The following is a 12,266-nucleotide window of genomic DNA, read 5'->3' on the forward strand; positions in this document are numbered from 1 at the left end:
AATGTAAAATGCAAAAAAGATAAAAACAATTATCCATTTCCACAAAAATTGTCCATTTTCAATAAAGATATATTTGTTTCCAGTTTGGCTTTTTTTTGTTGATTTAAGAAAAATTATAATTTGCATTTGTAAAAATAATACATGCATATTATAAAGAGTATTGTCTATAAGAGTACAAATTTAAAAGTTTTACATTAAACAATGTGAAAAAGTATGAAGATAGAAGTTAAAAATATCCCCCCAAAATATCCCCCCAATTCTAGTATCCAGAAATAACCATTGTTAACATTAAATAAACATAATTTTATATATTTTGCCATACATGAACATAGTTAGAAGGGAAACTAGCGGAAGAGATGAATATGAAAAAAATGTATTTTATTAAAATGGAATTATACACAGATGCTAGTTTTTTATTTTAAAATAATTTAAGTTTACATGAATATAGTGGAAGAAAATCTGTATGAACGACATTATTGAACTTCATATGAATGTTAACTTTCCACAGATTCCTAAAAGATACTTGAAGGTTAAAAAAATTCCTTTGGAAGGGGCACCTAGGTGGCTCAGTCGGTTAAGCATCTGACTTTGGCTTAGGTCATGATCTCACTCTTCATGAGTTCAAGTCCTGCATTGGGCTCTGTGCTGACAGTTCAGAGCCTGGAGCCTGCTTCAGATTCTGTGTCTCCCTCTCTCTCTCCCCCTCCCCCACTCACAGTCTGTCTGTCTCTCTCAAAAATAAACATTAAAAAAATTTTTTTAAAGATCTCTTTGGAAAACATTAAGAAACTGAAATTATATTTTTAATGCTCTGTTTTAATATCACATAGTATCTGTTAGCTACCTGGTATGAAAGATTAAAGACAAAAGCACTCTCATACTTCTCCTCACTGTCACATAAATTCTTAACAAGATTAGCGAAAGGATTAAATGAATGTTTGGGCCTGAATTTAAAAGTAAGTGATCTGGAAACAACCTAAATGTCCATCAGCTGAAGGATGGATAAATAAAATGTGATGTATCTATATGATTAAATCTTACTCTATTATTATTACTCAATAAAAAGAAATTAAATACTAGTACATGTTGCAACATGGATGAATCTTGAAAACATTTTGCTAAGTAAAAAGAAACCAGTCACAAAAAGACCATATAATATATGGTTCCTTTGTTATGAAATGTCTGGAATAGGCAAATCTAAAGAGACAGAAAGATTAGTGGTTGCTAGGCTGTGGGGAGAGGAGATTGCTAATGGGTATGGTGTTTCTTTTTGGGGTGATGGAAATGTTCTAAAATTGACTGTGGTAATAGTTCCCAACTCTGAAAATACTGAAAATCATTGAATCAGTTAAAGTGGTGTATTATTTGTTAAGTGAGTGATATCTCAATCAATTTATTTTTTAAAAAGTGAATAACTTAAGAATAGATATTTTAACTTGTTTCACTTGTTATATCTTATTTATAATTTACTTTTATATTGTGCCTTTTCCTCCCCAAAGTTGAAGAGTCTAATTCCTTCTACACACCAACCATTATAGCAGGCCCACAGAACATAACAACGTCTCTTCATCAGACTGTTGTTTTGGAATGCGTGGCCACGGGAAATCCTAAACCAATCATTTCTTGGAGCCGCCTTGGTAAGTTTTCTCAAGGAAAAAAAGACTTTAAACTTTGTTCATGCTGGTGAAACTGATAAAATGTTTATTTTATATACCAAACACATGTTTAGCATTTAAGTGACTTTTATCTTTTTGGCATTTCAGTGTGTAGAGAAAAGGTTTTTGTATAGCACATTTTATACTTTTTATGATATGGTTAGATAGTGATCTTTTGATGTAATTTTAGATCATATGTTACATTGGTTTAACTAAAATATTGTCTTGGAAATAGATCATAAGTCCATTGATGTCTTTAACACTCGGGTACTTGGAAATGGTAATCTCATGATATCTGATGTCAGACTGCAACATGCTGGAGTGTACGTTTGTCGGGCCACAACCCCAGGCACACGCAACTTTACTGTTGCTATGGCAACTTTAACTGTATTAGGTATGTCTTTTTTCATTCTGCAATCAGGAGAATCTTGTATTTTAGAAGTTGTTGTTCTATCTCATTGATAGCTTACTTCTTCCTTTCTTGAATTTTGTAGCATTGATATGAAGGTTTATATGAACTATTGTAATCCAATAATGAATTTTAGGAGACATAGCCCTATGTTAAAATGTTAGCTATCATTCTGAAGTCATCATCCTGTTTGCTTGCATACCATTATGTTCCTTCGTGTTTAAGCTTCCCTTTTATCTCTTTCTTACCTACCCACATATCCATTCACCAGCCTAAAATTTTAATCTGTTGATTGTATGCATTTGCAAGTGACTATATATTTGGGCTTAGTTAAGTAGGATTATAGTATACATATTTTTAGTGTGTTTACACAGAGGGTCTCAATAGGGAGAAAGTGTACATCTACATGAGCACTGCTGAGAGAAGGCATCTGGATAGATATATGTAGAGTGTAGATAAGAAGCTGCAAATGTCAAATATTTTCAAGGATGGGATTTGGGCTATTTGCTGTACTCTTCCTTAACCCTTGGTATCATTGGAACACAGAATTTTTTTTCTTTTCTTTTTTCTTTAAAAATAGCTCCTCCTTCATTTGTTGAATGGCCAGAAAGTTTAACAAGGCCTCGAGCTGGCACTGCTCGATTTGTATGTCAAGCAGAAGGAATCCCCTCACCCAAAATGTCATGGTTGAAAAATGGGAGGAAGATACATTCAAATGGTAGAATTAAAATGTACAACAGGTAAGCTATGTCACTTTGCTACTATTTTAGTTAAGATATAATGGCTTTAGTATTTTTTATGTGAAATGATTGTAATATCAAATATTTAAATTACCTTGGTATTTTAAACTAAAAATAAAATAAATAAGAAATTAAGATGATAACATCAGCATGCCATATATCCTTTTGTACTTTATATGTGGATTATGGAAGTGATAGATTATAATGAAATAAGTGTTGGACAGTTGCTCAGACCTGGGTTCTAGTCTTGGTAAGCCATTAGCTAATAAGTTAATAGCAAGTATATTAACCCTTTGGGGGTCTCTTTTCCTTCTCCCCAAAAATGAGAAAATTAGAAGGAAATAACAATCTCCAGGAGTTTTTCCACAGCTCAAACTTAATGATTTTAAGAACTCATTTTTTTATTAGTGTAAATATGAATCTTCTAATAACATTGTGATATATTTAACAAAACTTTAAAATTCTGGTTGATTTCAATTTTATGTAACATTGCAATATTATATAAATTAGATGCTATTACAGAATAATATACTTCCTTAATAAAAACCAAATTTTAAAAGAGATTAGTCTATCACCTAAAACAAATGGGGTTTGGATACCACTATTACTTATTTAGGTAGACTCAGAAAATGAGAGTGATTTTAAGCAACTCGTAGGTGTTTTTGGTAGAGTTGATTACAGACTCAGTTTTTTGTTCTTAGTAACTTCTGTCATTTAAAATGAGAGTGAACTTAGCAACAGTTTAACTTTAGTTTTACATCATTCTTAGAATTTTTCATAAAAATATTTTTTCCTTTCCTCAGTAAATTGGTAATTAACCAGATTATTCCTGAAGATGATGCCATTTATCAGTGCATGGCTGAAAACAGCCAAGGATCTATTTTATCTAGAGCCAGACTGACCGTAGTAATGTCGGAAGACAGACCCAGTGCTCCCTACAATGTGCATGCTGAAACCATGTCAAGTTCAGCCATCCTTTTAGCTTGGGAGAGGCCACTTTATAATTCAGACAAAGTCATCGCTTATTCTGTGCACTATATGAAAGCAGAAGGTAAGCAATGTGAGGAGTTTATTTTCAAGTGGAACTGGGCATCAGTAATTTGTTTTCAGTGTGAATGACATCTTACATCATTCAGAAAATACTTTTGAAGTTCTATGGCATTTATCTCTTTTATTAAATAATCACTCTATCACCTGCATATCAATTTTTGCTAATTTTTTTGTTATTGTATACTTTGTGTATGTAAGTATAGTTTAAGGTTTTTATGTCTAGAAATAAGTACCAGCTCTGCCTGCTAAACATTACAGTGGACTAATTAATTTCATTCCAGCCAAGATATAAATTCTTTAACACTTAATATACCAGTTCAAGTATGCAGTTACATAGGAACAATGGTGTAATTGCTTCATAAAATAATATGGTGAATTATGGTCACTATAGCATGTTATTTTTAAGGGGGGAAATAAACATTTTCAAATCCCCATAAGTTGATTTTATATGTTTTGAAATTTTTCTGGAGTCACATAGAAAACTCTGAACAGGACACTGTCTATTGATATGTCCTATATTACATAAAAGTAGCAATCAAATCTGTCTCAAAATATTTAGTCAGAACTATTAACTTTTTTTTTTTTTAATCTTTTTTATCCTACTCTTTTCTTTGGCAAAAAAAGGGAAATGAAAAGCTACTTACAAATCCTGGAGATTTCTCTACTGATTTCTCATAGAAACCATAAATATTAGTTGTACGTATAGTCTAGCTTTTATGCAATAGACATTAAAAACAAATTCCAACACCCAAAAATGATATGATAAAATTATCCATAGAAACAAGTGGTTTGTTGTTGTTTGTTTTTTGTACTTTGAAGTAGTATTTTGAAAAGGAATATTTTGAATTTAAATCAGGATTTGTGGTAGCCAGAAGAATGAAAGTCTAACTGAGCATGTTGGAGTATGTTAATTCCCTTCTTAGTGATTTAGGAAGGTGAAAGGAATGCTGGTTTTGGTGGAGACCACTCTTGTTCGCTATTATAGTTGTTTCATTAGAGCCTCCACATGCGGCTCAGTGGTCTATTCAGAGACAGAACAAGGCTTTTTAATTCGAACTCAAGGACCTTGTTTGGTAGGTCAGAAATCGTACTATGCAGTTCCTAATTAACGAGCCATTAGCCTGTCTGTTGTGAAATGGCTGTAATCTTGTCTAATTAAAATGCTATCAAGTTAATTCAGAAATGTGGGAAAACTTAATAGTGGAATTTGCCTTCTGTTTTGTTTATAAATCCAGTGTGGGGAGAAGGGCCTTCGTCCTTAGAGAGTTTTGATGAAGTTGACATGCATTTACTGTGAACGGTTCACAAAGCTGCCAGCGCTCTTGTTCCACTTTACAGATTGGCTCTGTAGGAATTAAATCCCACAAAGACAAATTCTTTTCTATACCTTGCCATGCATATTTTATTAAGAATCGCTGAGAATTTTTTCCCCTTTGGGAAAAAAAAAGTTCATTGTGGAACAAAGTGTTTTGAAGCACATTCTGTGCCTCCTAGATCTTTTGCTTTCAGTATAAATAAAAAGAACAACTTGTGTCAGTCAAATTTAATAGAATCTCTAGGGCCAAAATGAGATCTTTTGCAGGACAACTTTTGGCTTGGTTTGTTTTTAAAAAGAGCAGAGCCATTACATTCCTACTGTCTCTCCGAGATTCATGGTTAAAAGAAGAAAGCCATGAGTTTAACCAAGTAAAACTTCCACTGTTAAGAACTACAGTATTCTGTAGTGTTAAGCTCTGTTGTGCTACTGCTGTACATTGTCTCTGCTGTGGGTTTTGACTAGATACTCAGTGAAGTTTAGAAAAGATTAATTATTTTCAGTTTGATTTATTAGGGAAAAATTCAAACGACTGCTTTTAGAAATTAAGACCTTCCCATTCATATTTTTTTAAAGGGTCACAAAAGAAAACAGAGACAAGACTGGAGGACCAGGGAGGGAAAGTGGTCTTATTAATTTCATTTCGAATATTCATAATTTTTTCAAACACTGGTTCTTTAATTTAGGTTTAAATAATGAAGAGTATCAAGTAGTCATTGGAAATGACACAACTCATTATATTATTGATGACTTGGAACCTGCTAGCAATTACACTTTCTACATCGTGGCATATATGCCAATGGGAGCCAGCCAGATGTCTGACCACGTGACGCAGAATACTTTAGAGGACGGTAAGAAACCACAAGTCTAGAATGAACATTAATATGTTTAATGAGTTTCGGGGCGCCTGGGTGGCGCAGTCGGTTAAGCGTCCGACTTCAGCCAGGTCACGATCTCGCGGTCCGGGAGTTGGAGCCCCGCGTCAGGCTCTGGGCTGATGGCTCAGAGCCTGGAGCCTGTTTTCGATTCTGTGTCTCCCTCTCTCTCTGCCCCTCCCCCGTTCATGCTCTGTCTCTCTCTGTCCCAAAAATAAATAAACGTTGAAAAAAAATTTTTTAAAAAAATATGTTTAATCAGTTTCAACAAATAAATGTGTTTTAAAGTAGAGAAAATATCCTCTTTTTGGTTAAAAAAATAACCAAAACAAGGGTGGCAACCAGCAGGCTAGTTTGCCATTTCAAATTTGACTGTCACTTTTTGACAGTAATAGGATATGGGTAAAGAGCTTTTATAACTTACAATGCAGAACATAAATTTTGATAACAAAATTCTTGTGTTTCTTCAAGTTTCCCAGTTTAAATTGCAGTTTTTAAAATATTTTTTCACCATGGAAGTTTTCTTTAACTGAGTAGAACAAAATGTGAGATTTTCTAGGCATAAATAAATATATATAATGAGTAAATATATTGAGCGTATATAATGACAAGAGGTCAGAAGTCTTGGGTTTCTGAAACGGGTAGTTTATGAAATTTAGTAACTTATTAGTTAAAAAAGTTCTCGTAAAATCAGCAGTTAGTTTATTTTTAGATATACTATGTTTATTCTGCTTAGGGAGGAAAGTAATAGTAGTTCAGTTTGTTAACTGATCATGGGTTAGAAATTGAGTTGTAGTCCTTTTGAAGGCAGGCCTCCATATATTCTTACAATGGTGGGAAATCTCATCCGTTAGGAAAATCCTGAGACTGATTCTCTCCCTCTGATTCATCATCTCTCTCTTTAGCAGCTCTAGAAGGCCTTTTTGTACCATTCACTGTGAAAAGGGAATGATTTAACATACACCTAATTATACTGTTCTCCCTTTACAGGTGTTTCTCATCCTCACAAAATGGTCCACCTGTAATTTTCAAAACATTTTTTGTATTAATGATTTCCAAATCTTTTCCTTTGTTTATTTGGTCCCAGATCTCTTACATACATCTCTGTTAATGCCACTTGTTTAGATGTTTATAAATTCAGAGTATGACTAAATGAAAGCAATATTAGTGATCTGGGTGCTAAATTCCAAGTTCTGTTTTCACTTAAGAGTCTGTTTCATTTTAGAGTGAATCATAGTACTTATGACCTCTCTAGTTATCTCCTCCCATTTTACCTCTGACATGCATATCTAAGGTGAAACACAGGCTGGTGGGGGTGTTATCCTGCGGTTTGTGGGGGGTTTGGTGTATGAGGTATATTCCTCCCTATGTCTTTGAAGGAAAGGGGTTTAACCATAGTAAGCTACTTGTTAAAGCTTGTCAGTTCCAGTGAATGTTAAGGTCTCGAAGTTTTTCTCCTTTAAAGCTTTTCTTACTCTACAACTTTTTTATTTAATGAAATTTCATTTTGTTCTCTGGAAAAGATGAGACTTCTGACACTGGCTTTCACGTTTCTGCACGAGTTTCTGCCCATTTCGTAAGCCCATGTATCTCAAACCGAAATGTGTGGGTCTCGTAGGGTACATAGCAGTGTAGCAGATGGAACTGACACTTGTGGAGGGCTTACCCCTGCCTATTCTAAAAACCTTCTCTCCATTATCTCATTTAATCCCTACATAACCCTGTCACAGAAAAACTGTTGTTATGTAGGAAATAGTAAAGTAGGGGGGATAGGAATGTGGGCTTTGTTCAGTCTGCCTACATCTACTTCACTAACAACGTGTGTGACTTTGAGCAAGTGATTTGACTGCTTTGACCCTTAATTTCCTCAATATAAAGTAGAAATGATCAGAGTACTTCCTTTGGTTTTTGTCAGAATTCATGAGTGCATACACATCAAGGACTCAGAAATGCTTAATTGATTTTCTCTTTTCCACCTATTATTTCATTCATGCAACAAATAATCATTGAGTGCCTACTATGTGTTACTTAGTAGTGAACAAAGGAGACAAAAAATTGTCCCTGGTTTCGTGGAGCTTACTTTCTGGTGGGAGAAGGGGCAGAGGAACAATAAACAAGATGAGGAGTGCCTGGGTGGCTCAGCCAGTTAAGCATCCTATTTCAGCTGAGGTCATGATCTCGCAGTTCAAGCCCCACATGGGGCCCTCTGCTGACAGCATAGAGCCTGCCTCAGATCCTCTGTCTCCCTCTCTCTGCCCCTTCCCCACTAGCTTGTGTGTGTGCTCTCTCTCTCTCTGTCTCTCTCTCTGTCAAATAAACATTCAAAAAAAACACCCCAAAATAAACAAGATGAACAATCCATTATATAATTATATGCTATGTTGGATATTGATAACTATCTAAGAGAAGGAGAAAAAAGCAGAAGAGGGGAGTATGAAATGTTGGGAGGGTTTGAGATGAGGCAGAGTCACCAAGAAGGGCTTACTGAATAGATGACATTTGAATGAAAACCTGAAGGAAATGAAAATGAGGGAGTTGGCTAGGCAGATGAATGGGGGAAGTGCACTCTAGACAGAAGAAATGGAAATTGCTAAGGGCTGGAGTGGAGGGAACAAGTGGAAAGCACTAGGAGATTGAGGCACAGAATTAATCAGAAGCCAACTGTATGAGTAGATAGGACTTTGTATGAAGTTACAGTGGGGACTTGGGCTTTTACTATTAGTGACATTTTGTTTTCTTTGGTTCTCTATTCTTGACCATCCCTCATTATTTTTCCTTCTTTTTTCTGGTTTGTGATCTCTATTCAACTGAAAACCTTGACCACTAGGGCTGAAAGTATCTCTCCTTTGTTATGTTAGGTCTTGCTCTTAGGAGAATTCAGTGAATACTGGTGGGCTGATTGACAAAAATGATTCTAAGTATTCATAAGCAACCTGTCTTCTTGTATGACTAGTTCCCTTGAGACCTCCTGAAATTAGTTTGACAAGTCGAAGTCCTACTGACATCCTCATCTCCTGGCTGCCGATCCCAGCCAAGTATCGGCGGGGCCAAGTGGTCCTGTATCGCCTGTCCTTCCGCCTCAGTACTGAGAATTCCATCCAAGTTCTGGAGCTCCCAGGGACCACACATGAGTACCTTCTGGAGGGCTTGAAACCTGATAGTGTCTACCTGGTGCGGATCACTGCTGCCACCAGAGTGGGGCTGGGAGAGTCGTCAGTGTGGACTTCACATCGGACACCCAAAGCCACAAGTGTGAAAGGTAAATTTCTAGAAACTATTGAGGAAAAATAACACAGTATTTTTGGTCTTTTTAAATCTAACTTATGTTTAGGGGAGCCTGGGTGGCTCAGTCGGTTAAGCATCTGACTTCAGCTCAGGTCATGATCTTGTGGTTCGTGAGTTTAAGTTCTGCATTCGGCACTGTGCTGACAGCTCAGAGCCTGGAACATGCTTCGGATTCTGTCTCTCTCTCTCTGCCCCTCCCCCACTCTTACTCTGTCTCTCTTTCTCTCTCAAAAATAAATATTTTAAAAATATTTTTTTAATCTTTAAAAAAAATAAAATAAATCTAAGTTATGTTTAAATTGTGTTTTATGTTTAAATATGTGTTTTATGTTTAAATTGTGTTTAAATTGTGTTTCATTTATGAATGAAAATATTCCATAGATCATGGATGTAACTGAAAATAATTTTAAACTTTTTGTTGAGTAGTCCCATTTTACTAAAGCTCAGTAGCATGTGAAACTTTTGGTTACTCTATTAGTTTGCTTAGCAGAGTCTTCATAGATGGGTGGTGGGTCCAAATCAAACTGAATTACCAAAAGTTAAATATTAATAGAGACCTAATTAATATTATTACCATTTTTTTAATCATCATTTTAATAGAAAGACCGTAAGGCTAGAAAGTTCTACACCCTGTTTGTTTAATAACGTGAAGTGTAAGGTGACTGAGGTTTTTGTTGTTCATTGATTAACTTGGTCTCCAAGTTTAATACCAGTGTGGAATTTTGAAAGTTAAAATGTAATTGTTTTGGGGCCACCTGGGCGGCTCAGTCAGTAGAACATCTGACTTCCGTTCAGCTCATGATCTCACGGTTCGTGAGTTGGAGCCCCGTATCGGGCTCTCTGTTGTCAGTGCAGAGCCTACTTCAGATCCTCTGTCTCCCTCTCACTCTGCCCCTCCCCCTCTCATGCTCTCTCTTTCTCTCAAAATAAATAAAATTTTAAAATATATATATATATGTATAAAAGTTTGGAATTGAACTTATTTTGTAACTGTTGGCTTAAAACTGTGTGTGTTTGTGTGAATTCCAGATTTTTTATACATATATTTCTGGTGAATTTTTCTAGCCCCTAAGTCTCCAGAGTTACATTTGGAGCCTCTGAATTGTACCACCATTTCTGTGAAGTGGCAGCAAGATGCTGAGGACACAGCAGCCATTCAGGGCTACAAACTGTACTACAAAGAAGAAGGGCAGCAGGAAAATGGACCCATTTTCTTAGACACCAGTGACCTTCTCTATACTCTCAGTGGTTTAGGTGAGTGAGCCCATACTGCACTTTCCTTTTTTCCTTCTTTTCTGACCAGTTGGGAAAAGAGTTTTTGGATAGAGACACAAGAACTGACGTACTGGTGGAAAGAGAAGAATTACCTTTATTACATCACTGTGTATGTCCTACTGCTTAAGTCACTGTTGGTCTTTGACTCACCACTGTGAGCAAACTGGCAAAACGTCAGGTAAATGTGGTATCCCCCACCTCTGGACATCTGATTTTCTTTCTACAGTTCACTTCTAGTAGAGTGAGCTCTGATAAATTATTGTGAGTATGTGGTGTACGTAGAATAGGAATGTAAAAAGGAAATATCACCAAATGGTCAGAATTAAGATTAACTCAGAAATTGCCCGAGAGTGCTATGTAGGTGTATTATTTTCCCATGTAAAATCTATCTAAATTATGTACAAAATAATGCTCTTACATATGACCCATGTCACTATAAAGATTTATTTTTGTAGCTCTAACCCAGAAACACCAGAGAAAAAGCATTTAATTTTGGGTTCATCATAGTTCTCAAAGACATCATTTTTGTGGCACCTGAGTGGCTCAGTTAAGCGTCTGACTTTGACTCAGGTCATGATTTCAAGGTTCATCAGTTCAAGTCCCGTGTTGGGCTCTGCACTGACAGTTGGGAGCCTGCTTGGGATTCTCTCTCTCTGTCTCTCCTTCTCTCTCTCTGCCCTTCCCACATTCACTCTCACTCTCTCAAAATACATACATATATAGATATATATATAGATATATATATATAGATAACACTGTTTTATTCTCTGTTCATCCTGTCTTTGCTGAGTGAAGAATTCCAGAATGTAAACATGTTTAGTGGAAAGTAAAGAAATTTGTGGCTATAATAAATATATGGGTATAAACAGATATATACTCAAGGCGTAAACTGCACACTTAGTTATTTCTTAGTTATTTGTTAAAGCAGCAACTTTAATTACGATTACTAACTAAACTCCCTACTAAATTGTTATAGCATCTTCTGCACATACTGAAATTTTACAGTGCCTCTGGCTTTCCCTGTCACAGACTACCTTTTGGAGTACAAAAAGGAAAAAGGCTTGGTGATCCCACTATGGATAGCTCCATTTATTTTTCTGGCCTCACAGCACAAACTGTGAAAACAGCATAAGACCTGAGACCCGGCGCAGTAAGAAGCAATGGTGGGAATCTGTTTTTAGAGGCAGGGACATAGGACCCCATCGTCTGTTTCTTAGCAATAGTTTTCCAGATGGTATTTTGCTTCTAATCTTGTTGTCTTGGATTTTAACTTAATCTGCATTTGCTTAAATAAATTTCACTGTTGATTGCTGTCACATAGCTTTATAAATGATGAGGAGAAGTTATGTATGTTCCAGGGTGACCTTCCTTAAAACCACTGATGTAGAGATGACGTTAGCCCAACCTGTCATCAAAGTTAGGAGCATTTATTTCTAGTCATGGCTTCTCATTCAGTATGCTCTCCCTTTCTGTGTTCATATCATTAATTCAGAAAAGTTGTACTAAGTTTAAAACAGGATTTGGTAAATTGCTGATGAAAAATTATGCATCATAGTATCTCGAGTCTCTTCAGGTTTTGGTTTTTTTTTTAATATTTACTTATTTTTGAGGGAGAGACAGTGTGTGAGCAAGGGAGGGGCAGAGAGAGAGGGAGACAGAATC

At 35.8% G+C, this 12,266-nt stretch overlaps 1 protein-coding gene across 1 annotated transcript in view; it reads left to right on the top strand.

Moving 5' to 3' along the window:
- PRTG (protogenin) overlaps positions 1-12,266 on the top strand; it is a 127,181-nt gene that overhangs the window by 61,961 nt on the left and 52,954 nt on the right. Inside the window, exons 5-11 of the mRNA XM_027067310.2 lie at positions 1,500-1,637; positions 1,891-2,049; positions 2,645-2,804; positions 3,608-3,855; positions 5,856-6,020; positions 8,998-9,303; positions 10,395-10,583. Of these exons, the coding sequence (XP_026923111.1) occupies positions 1,500-1,637; positions 1,891-2,049; positions 2,645-2,804; positions 3,608-3,855; positions 5,856-6,020; positions 8,998-9,303; positions 10,395-10,583 (1,365 nt within the window). The remainder of the gene's footprint in view (positions 1-1,499; positions 1,638-1,890; positions 2,050-2,644; positions 2,805-3,607; positions 3,856-5,855; positions 6,021-8,997; positions 9,304-10,394; positions 10,584-12,266) is intronic.

Source organism: Acinonyx jubatus, chromosome B3 (assembly GCF_027475565.1).
Source record: "Acinonyx jubatus isolate Ajub_Pintada_27869175 chromosome B3, VMU_Ajub_asm_v1.0, whole genome shotgun sequence".
Lineage (NCBI taxonomy): Eukaryota > Metazoa > Chordata > Mammalia > Carnivora > Felidae > Acinonyx > Acinonyx jubatus.